The sequence below is a fragment of the Podarcis melisellensis genome, assembly GCF_964234715.1.
Source record: "Podarcis melisellensis genome assembly, chromosome: 5".
In the NCBI taxonomy this organism is placed as follows: domain Eukaryota; kingdom Metazoa; phylum Chordata; class Lepidosauria; order Squamata; family Lacertidae; genus Podarcis; species Podarcis melisellensis.
Window position 1 is genome coordinate 45317528 of NC_138537.1, and position 14154 is coordinate 45331681.

At 41.7% G+C, this 14154-nt stretch overlaps 1 protein-coding gene across 2 annotated transcripts in view; it reads right to left on the reverse strand.

Moving 5' to 3' along the window:
• Positions 1-13853, reverse strand: part of COL17A1 (collagen type XVII alpha 1 chain) — a 60365-nt gene extending 46512 nt beyond the window's left edge. Inside the window, exons 1-6 of one of the 2 annotated variants that reach the window (XM_081911983.1) lie at positions 13695-13853; positions 6040-6101; positions 5054-5098; positions 3566-3664; positions 1101-1232; positions 211-258 (exon numbers count right to left, since the gene is read on the reverse strand). In XM_081911983.1, the coding sequence (XP_081768109.1) occupies positions 211-258; positions 1101-1232; positions 3566-3664; positions 5054-5098; positions 6040-6094 (379 nt within the window). In that variant the 5' untranslated portion in view covers positions 6095-6101; positions 13695-13853. The remainder of the gene's footprint in view (positions 1-210; positions 259-1100; positions 1233-3565; positions 3665-5053; positions 5099-6039; positions 6102-13694) is intronic. The other variant, XM_081911984.1, reaches the window with a different exon arrangement.
• Between the last annotated feature and the right edge of the window lie 301 nt (positions 13854-14154).

Here is a 14154-nt window from a genome sequence, read left to right on the forward strand (position 1 = left end):
AGAAAGATTCCATTTCTTTCTAAATGCAAAGCTCTGCACCAGATGGAAACATGACAGCTAAGAAATATACTCAAATCTGAGTTATTTCCATAATTCATTCTAGTGCAAGAGGATAGGGATTTTTCAACATTTTGAACTCCCTGACCATAAGGCATTTAATATGCACCTGCCCTCAATTTGGCCTTTATAGTATTAATAACAGAAATGTACCAAAATCTTTTCTTGGAAACTCTGGAGAGGAATTTGCGCTGGAGCTCCCTGCAGGGAAAAAACAAGAAGATTTCACATTAAAATTTAACTGCATATGTTATATGGAAAGGGGGATTTCAATAGTATAACGTATCAGCATCGTGGTATATAAAGTATCCTGTAGTTTTCTCTGGAATTAAAAGGTGTCCCGAGGACGTATGTGGAAGATCTATTGATTAGTCTGCATGAGAAGTCAGGAAATGATCTTGGCAAAGTGCAGAGAGAGGATTATCACTGCTGAGGAAAGTGTTATGTTAGACAATGGATTACAGTGCTATACTCCAAAAAGGCTAAAAGGATCATGAATAGATATGACAATGGGGTGTGACTCATTGGAATAACAAAAGGGTCAAAAGTAGCAGAAGTACTGTAAAGGGCAAGTATACACTGGCCAGGTTCACGTGTCACGGTAAGCCAAACCATGGTGTCCCGAGACCACGTAACTGTGTTGGATCCCAGAGAGGAGCTTACACCCACTTTGCTTTTCTCTGGCCCTTTAAGCACAGCACTGCAGCTAAACCGAAAGTTTGGCTTAACTTGTAATTTGGGATTGTAGTTAAGGTCTCTCCTCCTCAAACACCACCTGTAGCCAAGGCTTGTAATATGGTTACAGACAGTGGTTAAGCAAAAAATCAAAATTTGGGTCAGCCACCAAAAAAATAAAAAATAAAAAAATTGGGTCAGCTAGGACCAGGAAAGATCACAGTGGATACGAGCTTCTCTGAAGGAATGAGCACATTTGTGAGGTCCCTGTAAGCCAGAGTTTGTGCAAATGAAACAGGCTTCTAGGATAGTTGAATAATTAGCCAACATAATCTGCGCACCCCTTAGTTTCCTTGAGACTATGATACCTTCATATGCTGCATGGCGAGTGGAATAGGTTTTTCGTTCAAAGGTTGAGCCTGGTGATTTGGTAAGAGTAGAAGAAGGAGTGATGGCTTGCTTGTAGGAGGAAGAGGAGGTATTCGTTCTAGCATTTCCACCTACAGATGAAACAAAACCTCCTAAAATGTATGTACAATCGACCAGACTGTGATGGAAATGACAGTCCGGTCTTTAATTTAATATTTATTACTTAGAAAAGGAAGCTTTTTCAGCTTGACAGTCACATTTGCTATTGGCAACTTTTGGGAAGGAGGGAAACAATGCCAGGGTGGGCTGAGCCAGAGACAAAAGTGGACCCAGCAAACGTTTAACCTTTGTACAGCAGGCTGGTTTGTACACAGGGTCGTAAACATCTTCCATTCAGCCAGCAACAGGCTTTCATCCAATATAGTGCTAAGTAACAACCCCGTCAACTTAAGGGTTTACACTCGCACAACAGGCCTGTACCCTGCTCCTCCTCCCACAGACACCCTGAATCTTTTCGGGGGGTGGGGTTCCCTTAACCCTCCAGAGCAGATTTGGGTGTGGGGGGGAGTGTGTGACGAGAAAGAGGGGGAATCCCATTGCACAAGCATAAATCCTTCTGCTGGGATGGTTACTAGCCTTTAGAAGTCAATGACATTTGGTGTCTCATATGGTTACTTAGGGGCTTTATGGAGTATTTCAGTTTCACACAAAGCCTGTGTGGTTTGCTACACATTGCAAAATTTGTTGAAGTGTGGATTTTGAAGAATGAGTGTGTCTTGGTTTGCATATTGTTTCAGGAAGTGTGAGTTAAGTAGGTTTGCCTTTAAATGCAAACTAAATCAAACCCCACCCAAATCCTACTTGGAATAGTGTGGTTAAAATGTGGTTTGTCAAAAGTCCTGGTCGCTGCATATATTTCTGCTCTTGGATTTTCATGAGGTCTCCAAAAGCAGAGGGATAGCTGTGATCTAACATGATGCAGTCATGTGAATACTGGGTGAATGCCATGCTCCAAATTATGAAGAGAGAATGTACCCTTTGTAATCCCAGGAAGAGGGCTGTTCTCCTATATTTGCTTGTACTTCTGAATCTGGTGTCATTCAGTGGCTTCCCCATTAAACTGTTTGAAGAACAATGAACTTTTGTGAGGAAGCATTTGCTTCCCTCCTTTGCCCTGCTCTCCAATTTTTACACTGACTTAGAACACACAGACTTAAGACACAGAAACATCAAGAGTTTATTAACTCAAACTGCTCTGACTCTTTTAATGTGGCTGTCGGCATCATACTTTCAATATGGATTCCTAAAGTATGTAGGGGAATTGCAAAAAGCCAGGACCGTTACAAGAAAACACGCTAATGTGTTCCATGTTAATTAACTAGGGGCGTTACTTCTCCTTCTAGGAGGTGTGTGTGGCCTATGGAGAGCTTTACACCTGGAAGGTTTTATAAAGTTTCATGAAGTTGTGTGAGGTCTGTCCTGGCTAGGCTACCTTCCAGTGGTTCTGTTGGGGCTGGACTTTGGGGCTCCAGGGCCCTTCAAATGACTGCCAGCAATGATGGCAGAGGGTGCCCTCTGCAGTGAAGTGCTTGCTGAGCCTCCAGCAACAGCCACCACCTTCATTTCCCCAGAGTGTCTGCAGGAAAAAGAGGAACTCATGGGAAATGGAGATGGTGGCTATTGCTGGAGCCTCTTTAGTAAGGAAAATGGGGTTTCTTCCTGCTGGAAAGGGGAAGGAGAGCAGTGACAGGGTGGTGGAGGTGGGTGAGAAGGCGGCAAAGCAACAAGATTGGCAGAGCACTGGGGGAGAAGGCAGGACAAGCAGGCCAGGTGGCATGTTGGGAGAGAAGGGCATAGCCAAGGTGAGGGTCCCTAAAGCTCTCTTTGCCCATGCCCCCTCAAACATGGAAGTGCTGTCAGCCTCATCAGAAGAAAATATCAAGGCACACCCGCACAGCCTGTTTGGAGTTCTCCAGTGGGCAGCGGGTTGGCAGTTCCTTGGGTGTCTAAATGGATGCCTTCTCTGCAGAAAGGCTACTCTAAGAAAAACCAAATAACTTTATACAATAAACTAATGTTTATTTCAGCTGTTTTTATTTTATTCCTCTGTACCCCCATGTGCTGAGCCCAAGAAGAAGCGCCAAGTAAAGACAGAGAACCACAGGAGAAGGAAATATAATTGTGTGGTGATATTTCCTGGAAGAAGAAAAAACCACCAGTTGTATAAACTCCCACCATTTACCACAAAAAGGATCCTGCTTCCAGATTTTAAAGGGCATCTCTGGGCAAGGACTCTTTCCCTCCTCTTGTAGTTCCACAAAAGCTCAGAGGAGGAATGCTTCTCCCACACATACACATAGCACTTGTCGCTTTTGAATTGTAAGCTTCTGCCCTTTCTCCCCACACCTTTTTATGTTCCTTGTTTATGTTGTTTCCCTTTCCCTTCAGTCTGAGAACCACTTACTGGCTGTCACATAACTGCTGCCGTGGGTGTATGTCCTTTTCTCCACTCCACCTCCTCCACTATAGGCTGTTGATTTGAGGCTGCTGGTACTGCCTCCTTCTGTCAAAGTAAACACAACATGAGATTCTGTGGGAGGGAAAAGGCAGGAAAAGAGGACTGCGGAATAATATAGGGGCCTTTTGGTGGGGCCATATACAACATGAGCACGCCTCACATGTATGGTGTCAAACAACCATATGATTTTTAGAAGACATCTGAAGGCAGCCCTGTACAGGGAAGTTTTTCATATTTGATGCTTTATTGAGTTTTAATATTTTTCTGGAAGCTGCTCAGAGTGGCCAGATCAACAAAGTCAGATGGGCAGCATTTATTAATAGAATGATGATGATCAATTTTACAGAAATAACGTAAGACTAGAGTAGCCTTCCTCAAACATGCTGGGGCTGATGGGAACTATAGTTCAAAACAGTGCTTTTTTGTTAAAAAATGTTTAGGGGGTACTCTCATTTTGACTCAAGAAAATCACCATTTTATAGTTCAAATCGGGGGAAATAAATATAGTAAACGGACAAAAGTACAAAGATTCACAAAATGTTTAGGGGTATGCGTACCCCTGCGTCCCCCCAGAAAAAAAGCACTGGTTCAAAACAACTAGAGAGTAAGAGGTTGAGGAAATGTGGACTGGATTAATTCCTCTCAAGAATAGGACTGCCGCATGGTCAATTTTGAACTGACTAGGTGGGTTCCCCTGCCTACATTCACATGTGTCATACTTGCAGCACAGCTTCAGTGCTAGAAAACAGACCACTTTGAATCTACTTAGCTGAAATGAGAATTACATTTCAGCGAGAAAGGGAAGGCTAGAATCCTAGTCAGAAGAGTTGTACGATCAAGAGTTATTATCACTGCTTAGCAGTCCTTACAATTACTCTGGTAAAGAAACCAGACCACAGATGGTGTGGCTGGCCAAAGGTTACTCAGCAAAGGTGCTCGATATCAAACTCAAACAGCTGTTTTAGTCAACACATCCCATCCCACCCAGGTTTTTCCAGGCTGATAGTGTGAAGGGAAGTTACATCATCACGGACAATGCAGGCCGAGGTCATGCAGAAGCCATGGGAGAATGGGACCAATTGATATTTAGAAACAACAACCCTCTACTGGCAATGTTCCTTGGCTCAGAAATAATATGATCTAACTGGATTTTGTTCCATATATTCTTCTGAGCCAAGCCTATGGGCCTGGTGAACTCCCATGCACAGAGAGGCTGTACAAAGTCTCTTGCTATTTTTAATCCATGTCTTTCCTGTAACTTGGGCAACTTCAGAAGAGCAACCATAAGTAGGATGGTGCTTTTGTTATGCTTTGATCTATAAGCTCGGTGGCACAAACACTTGAGGGGCTTCTGACAAAGAGGCACAAACAAAGCAAACTGAGATGCATACATGCAGAAACAGGTATACTGAATTCTGTATAGCAGCCACTTACTTGGGGGAAGAGATGTCAGTCTGGTGGTAACAGTTTCTGTAATAACTGTAAAAAGAGAGAGAGAGAGAGAGAAATATAAACCCATGCGATAGGTTGTCCTCATTTACAGAGGAACCTTGATGCTGCTCCTCAATCATTAGCATCTGGATAGCAAATTGAGCAGGTACGCAGGTCACCTGATCACACTATTTCCCACTGTGGTGAGATCAATTGCATTTCCCTTCAAATCACAGCATTATTTCTAAAATCACATCTGTACATAGGCAATTTAAATGCAAATCTGTGCTCACTTTTCTCCCTGTTTGGGGGCAATAAGTAAGTGACCACGACTTCTTCTCTTTTTTTCAAAATTGCCAAGCTGAATTTGAGTCTTGAATTCAAACCAACAAATTCCTTTTGAATGTTGTTTTGAATATTCATTTCTGGCCCATGGAAACCATCTTGGTAATTCTGAGAAGGACTCGATTTTTTACAGGTGAGATACTTATAAAGGCATAGTGAGATATAACTTTTCAAAGGATGTATACAGCAGGGATAATTGCCTGAGACCCTGTGAAATATTTAGCTGAAACCATCTCTGAAAATGGCAATATAATGCTTCTGAAATGGCATATAGTATTAAGCTGCTATTAACCTGGTTTGCAAGGTTGGTTTATTATATCAAAACTTCCATTGGGGAAATAATCGGGAGGTTCCACTTGGTCCCAACCATGGGGCCAATTCACATAAACTTTTCTTCTTTGAAATGTTACCCTGAGATGACTCCTCCATCCGAATACTCAGGCGGTAAGGGCCTTCACATTTTAAGATCTCATTACCACATAATGAACATTTAATTATATATAAGCCTTTTTTTAAATGATATAATGACCATTGAACCACGTGGATATTGAAGAGTGAAATGATTGCATGCTAACTTTTACCTCTGCAATGTCGGTGGAAATCAACTTAAAGAATCATCTATTCCTAGAAAAGGTTTCACTTACGTCTTTCTGTTACTTCTGTTCCATCCCGCTTGTTTTTCTTTGTTACAGCGGCCATATCATTGCTACATGAAGGTAAAGAGAAAGAGGAAAGGTTAACATATTCCTGACCCCCGGTGGCTACTTTGCTATAGTGGTCCCACTCAGGCCCTTCCTCCCTCCTCAGCCAATGCTAGGCTAGGAAGCAGCTTAATATGTGCATTTTGCACACTTTCACACAGTCCCTGCTGGACTTCATACGCCTTTTTCTATTTGATGAGAATATGTGTGATTTATAAAGACTGGAAAGCTCTCAGCCAGTTAGAAGTTTAGTTTTTGTTTGTTTTTTAAGATAAACCGATTCCTCTCACAAGAGAAAGGCATTTGGCACAGGTATTGTGTGTTAGAATGTTTAAAATCTGAAGTTCACAATTATTTCATTGAAGTTCTGGAAAGGTGAATAAAAGGTAGAAACTTGTTTTTAAAAACAACTGCTTTAGTCGGTGAAGCAACAGTGTCATCTAGTGGCAGCTCAGGAATATTTAGCCAGTGTTAAATATTGCTCAGATTTACAGTAGTTCACAGCTTTATTCTTCAAATGTTTCCAAGCCTCAAAATTTAAAATATTCCTGTAAAAACATTCTATATTTGTTTGCTTGCACTTTTGGGGTATGACTGTCCTTGGGATCCAGCCGTATTAGTGGTGTTCTTTGTTCACCTAGATTCCTGTTTTCAGACACATAGCTTTCTGAGGTTTTTAAATAACATTTTTACATTGTTGCATTTTAACAGTGTTGTACACTACCCCAAACTCCTACAAGAAGAAGGGCAAAATAACAACAACATAAATCTTTTATTTTAGCTTGCAATTATGTTTAGCGTTTGCCACCCCCTCTGGCACTAAAAGGTAGGAACATTCAGATTTCTGAATTATAGTGGTTAATTTCCCCCTAATAAACTACCATGACTCCCTATTAGGGGGGAAAAGAGACCAGGAAGGTGGAACATATGTTCTGCTGAAGGGTATAATAAAAAGAGGAGTGCTGAAAGGGCAAGAAATGGGAGCAAAGTAGTTTATGAAGGGACAAGGTCTGTTGTTGCACATTCAAGTAGATGGGAAGCAGTGGTCCTGTAGGACCACAGAACCCTTTGTACTTATTATACCTGTGGCCACATATCTGCTATCATCTGCTGAACTTGTGGAGGTAAGGAACATTTAAATCACATGCCTCCCCCTGCCCCAATCATCCTGGGAACTGTACTTTGCTCCAAGTGCTGGGAATTATAACTCTGTGAAGGGGGTAAATCACAGTTCCCATTATTCCATGCAGAAACTATGACTGTTAAAGTGGTGTAAAAGTGCTTTAAATGTATGGTGTGGGTGCAATTTCATTCCACCCACCTACATACGGCTCAGTGAACTCATGAAGAAGGTTTAATTGCCTTTGGGATGACATTGAAAGTGGTTTTACGCATGCTCACTGATTGGTTGATTGCCACTAAAGAAGGAATTTCCTCTCAAGCCACATTGGCTAGAAAGATGCCTACAAAAGCAGCCTTGCATGTATGCATGAGCCAATATAAAACTTGCTGAGCTCCGTATGGGATTATATTGTGTCCTTTTTCCTAGACAAATACTGCTCCTGTGGAGGAAAATATTTGCTCATGAAGTGAGTCTCATCTCAGGGTAAATCCATCCTAATTGTTTGTCTAAATCCACCCAAATCTCTTTCTTCACTGCTGTGCTCTCTTCCTCAGGATAATGGATGCCTGAGGCGCTTCAGCAAACCCACAGCACCTTAAACCATGAATCACAGGCAGAGTCATAATTGGCGCACGTGATGAACAAGCTCCGACACTGAAGGAAGATGCTTGAAAGATGAGCTTAGGCGGGTGGAACAATGGAGCCCTGGAGCCAAACCCAACCCAGTCTATGAGAAGATTTTGGCTTGAGGTGGCATCTTGGCCTCACTCTCTCAGCCTCTGTTGTTTTGCTAAAGTTTCTTTTGCATGTTCCTTTCTTTTGCTCAACCTTGGCTTTCAGGATTTGGGAGAGCAGCCAATGTGGAATAGAGGTGAGGGTGTCAAACCAGACATGAAGATCAAATCCCCACTCTGTTGTCATGAGCAAGGCTGGCCCTACAATTAGGAAGAATAAGGGAATCACCTCAGGCAGCACAGACTGGCAGGCAAAGGCAACAGCTCCCCTAGCCACACCTCTGGCCTTTCCCCTCTGGTGGAGATCAAAGCTATGTGTGCCACATGGCCTTGCAAGCACACACAAATACAACCAGCCTGTTGCAACCACATAGGGGATGCTATGCTCTCCTGTTGAGAGTGTCAACTGCCAAGCCAGTCAGCTTCTGAACATGGAAGGGGGAGCCATTGTGTCATTTACCTCAACTAGCAAAACATCTTGGGCCAGCCCTGGCCACGAAGGCCTTAGACCAGTCACAGTCTCTCGGCCCAAACTACCTCACAGGTTTGTTGTGAAGTTAGAATGGTGAGGAGAAGAACCACAAATATTTCTATGAGCTCATTAGAAGAGGGTTGGCAGCTTGTGGCCTTCCTGATATTGCTGGACTGCAACTCTCATTAACCATGACCATTGAGTCATGCTGGCTGAGGCCAATGGGAATTGGAGTCCAACACCATCTGGAGGACCACAGGTTTGCCAAGCCTTGCCTTAGGTGACATAAAGGATTCAAATGCAATAAAGGATTCAAATGAGATGGCGTCTGGTCGTGCATGCCGTGAACAGAAAAATTGTGCCCCCTCCCTCTAGTCTCCTGCCACAGAGGTCCAAAGAGGACATTTCCAAGTATTTTAAAGATGCCAAGTAATTTAACAACAAAACTCAAGGCGATAGGACTCAAAGCTATTTGAGAAGCATACTCTCTAACCCAGACAGGGAAAGTGTGGCCCTTCAGATGTTTTGAACTCCAGCTCCCATCAGCCCAAGCCAGCATGGCTAATGGGCAGGGATGGTGAAAGTTCAATACTGTATGTAGAGGGCCACAGGTTTCCCATCTGTGACTTATTCTATGGCATTTGTCGGGTGATGAATGCTCAGTAATCCTAGGAAAGACACAGTGCAGTGTTACTGTTCTTTAAATTATTCTTCAACTGGCCCCTGGGTCACAGCAATCAAATCCTAAGCCTGTCATTTCACCCTATTTAAACTAGGGTCGCCATACGTCCAGAATTTTCCAGACACAGCCAGGATTTAGTGGTCGGAAACAGTGTCCAGGCAGAAATTGCTTAAATGTCCAGGAAAATCCGGATGTGCCCAATGTCAGAAGTGTAGATTTTGATGAATTTCCTTAATAGCTCAATAGCCTTGGACAAAACTAGAAAAAGCTCAACAACTTTGGCCAACTTTGTGTCTGGATTTTCACTTTTTGAAATAAAGAAAAAGGTTTTGCTTTGTTTAGTCAATCTAAAAAAATATTTAAAAACAAAAAAAAACCCCAGAAATCTCCTCTACTCCATTTATTGTTTCTAATTTATAGGCTGGTTTTTATTGTATTTTATATGCTATAAGCCACCTTGATATATTTTATGAAAGTACAGATTATCAATGTTAAAAAACACAAATAAATAGTATTTATTAGATTTGTGACTCACTTGTTATCAAGGTCTCCAAGAGACTTACATTTAAAAGCATCAAAATAAATACACTATACCATTAGAAATTCATATAAAACATCAACATTCTCATACAAACACTTAGAATTCAGATATTGACATATAGCTTGTCCACACTAGAGCACTTTCTCTCTGGTAATCTCCACCCTGTCCCAGTGTTGTCCTGGACTTTTCCCCCTTTAAATGCAGGGTCTTTCAATCCTTGGAAAGCCCAAAGTGGCTAGGATTGAAAAAGTCCACATTTAAAGGGGGAAAGGTCCAGGACAACATTGGGGTGGGGTCTACTTTTTGCTCTGGTGTGGAGAGGTCTGCAGACAAAAACAACCCCCCTACAGCAGCCACAGGAAACTTTGGTAGCACACCAACAGCAGAACAAAATCAGGTCTGTCCATTAATTACCCCTTTGTTCTATAGTTTCCCAGATTTGAACAGCAACTTTAGCCGCTGAAACTGCTCCAGTTGGCTTGTGTGATCTTCCAGCACTGCTGATATCACTTATCAAACAATTTTACCTTTCACAGCTAAGCTACTATAGTAGCCTAGCCACTGCTTTGGGGTCCTGTGTACCATTCCTTCAAATATCTAAGACGACAGCAGGAATTTGAAGTCTAGCAAGGCTTTCTTTTGTTCCATCCTCTCGGGTACAGAGATGGTTATCTCAGTGACTAGAAATGAGGCAGGCTGGCACATTTGCTTTTGGTGTTTCACATGGATGCCCATCATGTGATAAGACATCAAAGGAGAGGGAATTCAAAAGAAAAACTATTATATATCTTGCCACTGAAAATGCTGCATTTGCTCAAGGAGCTGATTTAAGGATCACAAGTGAAATTTGGAGGTCTTCCAGGAGTGGCTACACAGCAATCTGTTGGGGACATTTTAGCTCTGACTTTCCTGCAGTGAGCAGGAGGTTGGACTAAGGCAGGGGTTGCCAACATTTTTGGACCAGTGGACACATTTCGAATTTTCAGAGAGTGCTGGGGGCGCTAGACAAAAATAGCTGCTATGGAGGGAGAGGAGGCGTGGCATAGCACAAAATGGCTGCCATGGGGAGTGTGGCATAACACAAAAGTTAATTTATGTTAATTCTAGGTATTCACAATTATAACTAAACCAGAGCAGAACATTATTCTTTTAAGATAGTATTGCTGATTAAGTATTCTTACTAATACTGGTGTTTTTGTAGCATCAGGGCATACTATAAAACAATAAACAAACTATGGAAAACTATTGAGCAAAAAAATACACCAGGAGCTATCTGAAATAGGCATAAGATCTAAAAGAAACAAGGGAAATTATCTTATCTTGATAAGAGTTTTTCAAATAGAAATAATTGTTAATGGACTTGTGATATAATTATATCCAAAGCAAGTGATTGCTTGCAAAATGCATGCATGAACAGCAAGGTTGATACTGTGGTAATGAAGGAGCAATTTAGGGAAGGAGCATAGCTCACAGGTAGAACTTATGCTTTGTGTGCAATCTCTGCCATCTTCAGCTGCTGCCAGTTGGTGTATTTAGCAATACTGGGGTAGTCTGTGTGGCTTTCGCTAGATGTCTTGGGCGTTGGTTCAGTGAGATAACATGGCCAAAGAACTTAAGCACTGAGGCTTACATTGGGATGGTGAAAAACCCCAGCAGCCCAAAAGGGAAATGCCTTCCCAATTTCAAATAGTGATTGCTTCTCAAAGTATATTCATGCTACATTAAACTGCTCTGATCCTGCTGTAGTCCCGGTATATCTATGCTGAGTGGTGCTTGCCGGGGTTTCAAGTAAGAGTCTTTCCTGGCCCCACCTGGAGGTGCCAGGGACTGAACCTGTGACCTTCTGCACGCAACACATATGCTCTTCCATTGAACCACTTGTGTGATTCAGTCTGTGTCAGCTTCTGCCATTCCACCCAGCTACCAGTGAACCCTGGCACAGAACCAGCAATGGCTGTGTGGTCCCTTCAGCTACTTCTCATGCTCATCATGCAGATGCCCCAAGGCAGATGCCCAAGGTGAAGGGAAGTTGAATTTCTTTCAGACCCTTCCTGCCCTCCCAGTGTGATGTATTAAAGCACTTGAGCAGGAGCACAGAAAGTCTTCATTTGGTCAGGCATTTAAAACTCAGCTTTAAAAAACCCCCAAAGTTAAGCAACTTGGAATAGGCCGCTCAAGATAGAATCTTCAGAGGCCGGAAAAGGATATGGGGGAATCTGGTCCATGCTTCTAAACAAACCATAACCACAGTTCCTGCCCTGTTAACACTGGGCGCTTCCATGTTGTTGGCATTTTGAGGTGGGATTCAGTCACTAAGTGGCATCAAGGTGCCACAATTTTAGTTGATTCAGAGGTCTTGTGCAACAAACTTTTAAAAAAATATTAGACTTTTTTGTTATATGGAGCGTGACAAGGAAATGCACTGCAAAGCTGGAAAAACACTTAGTTTGAGGCATCAGCCATCTGATCTCCCAGCAAACAAATCAGGATGAATGTTCAGTAGGCAGGTTAAGTGGAAGCACCCTTAGATTAGTTGCATTTTGATATATGCACCACAAGTAGGGAGCAGGATCAAGCAAGATGTGTCATGCATGCCTCTAGGAAACAAATGTCCTTAGGATAAGGAATATGTTCAGTACAACACACCCAGCCAGCTCAGTGAAGTGATCTGTAGTACACACTGCAGAAGAAAGCAAGATTTTTTTAAATGCCGGAAGCCAACAGTTAACTTGCCCTGAGGGTATATTTATGCATTTTTCTAAATACAGTAATTGGTCAGAATTTGTGAATGGAAGTAAAATGGTGCGTTACACTTCCTCAATATTTCTCTCAGCTCCCTCACCTGAGATTGTCTCTTCTGATATTCTTTTTTCAGTCATGCCCCTAACACTTCAGGAGAAGGGAATGTTATCCCATAGGTAGAGGAAATTTATTCTGGGCCCTTTAAGCCACTATTGAAACACCATAAAAGTCACAGTGCTCTTCAGAGCAGCTTAATTTTTAATCATGTTCTTTGGTCCTATATTTTCCAGGAGACTAATTCAGCATTTAACTTCAGAAGATTTCTGAAAAGTTTGCCTCTATAGTAGAATCTAGCAAAGGTTTTATCAGTGTTGATAAACATTTAAATACTATTTTGCAGATGGGGGGGGGGCTGAAAGCCCACAGTCCAGATTTGAAATCAAAGTAGTAGCAGAGATGAGCAAAATAGACAATTGGATCATGAAATGACACCATGTAAAGAATTAATAATGATCCACAAAACACCCTTTTCATAATGGTGCTAATTTTTGAAAGTCCATAACTCAAGATTAGGTACTTAATTATATACAGGAATACAAAGGAGTGCAGTGATTCCTGATAATATACTCCTTGCTGATAAAGGTGGCTTGTTATTTTTCACAGTCAAGACAAAATTCCTTTCTGCAAAGAACTGCAAGCATTTTTTGAGCGATACGGTTCAGTGTACCCAAAAAACAGGATCCACACACATAGTCCACAGAACTAGCATACAATAAATACATTTTTGTAATGATGGTTATGCAGTTCCTCTGCCTTAAAAAAATGAATTAGTCAGTCTTTCTTCCAGGGTTCTGACATACCATACCCATCTACAGCTATAACCATAATCTCATGAATGCCTATCTAATAAGGCTGCAATGCTTTTGTATGCTTACTAGGAAGTAAGTCTCATAAAATTTACTTTCAATTAAATATCCACAGGACTGGGCCACATGGACCCAGATGCGAGAGGAAATGCTTATTTTGGCTTGTTTTCTGAGTATTGCTATTAAGTTGTATACTTATAGCTTTTCTTTCAATGCCAATTGTAAACCTATTTCCCCCATAACCAAACTGTCTCAATACTCAGTCTCTATAGCATAATTACTAGACTTCTTAATATAGAATAAGCAGCTATTTTGGCCCATATTTTGCCTGAGATTTATCTCCCCACACTTTCCCCCCTTTTTACAATCAAATAATCTGATAGAATTATAGTAGAAAAGGGCACCCTTCTGAGTGTTTCCTTGTCTTGTGTTACATACCTGAAGTGCTTCTGTTCTAATCCTTATTGTTCGCTTTCTACCCAGATCCCAGATGTTGTCCCACAAGTCCTTGAATAAAGCACTCCTTCAGCAGTATGGTGTTTCTCAGACTGAGTGATCCTCAGAAAATGCTGAATTTGACTAGTATTTAATGTCTTTTACCCCACGCCCCCCAAACACGTATGTTCTTTTCCCCAAAACATTTTTCCTAAACAAGTCCTGACAAAGGTGTGTGATGGTTTCTTGCCTTACTCCACCCTATCAATTATCTGACACAGTGCGGGTAAAAAAAAAAAGTCTGCCTCCAGGAATCAAATTTAACTGCTGAAATAAAACACATCAAGCTACAAGCTCAAATACATCCAGTCTAGCCTATTGCAATGTGTTTTACATGAAGCTGCCTTTAAAGATGGCGTGGAAATTTTAATTGATGCAGAATGCAGCTAGTTGGGGTTAAGTA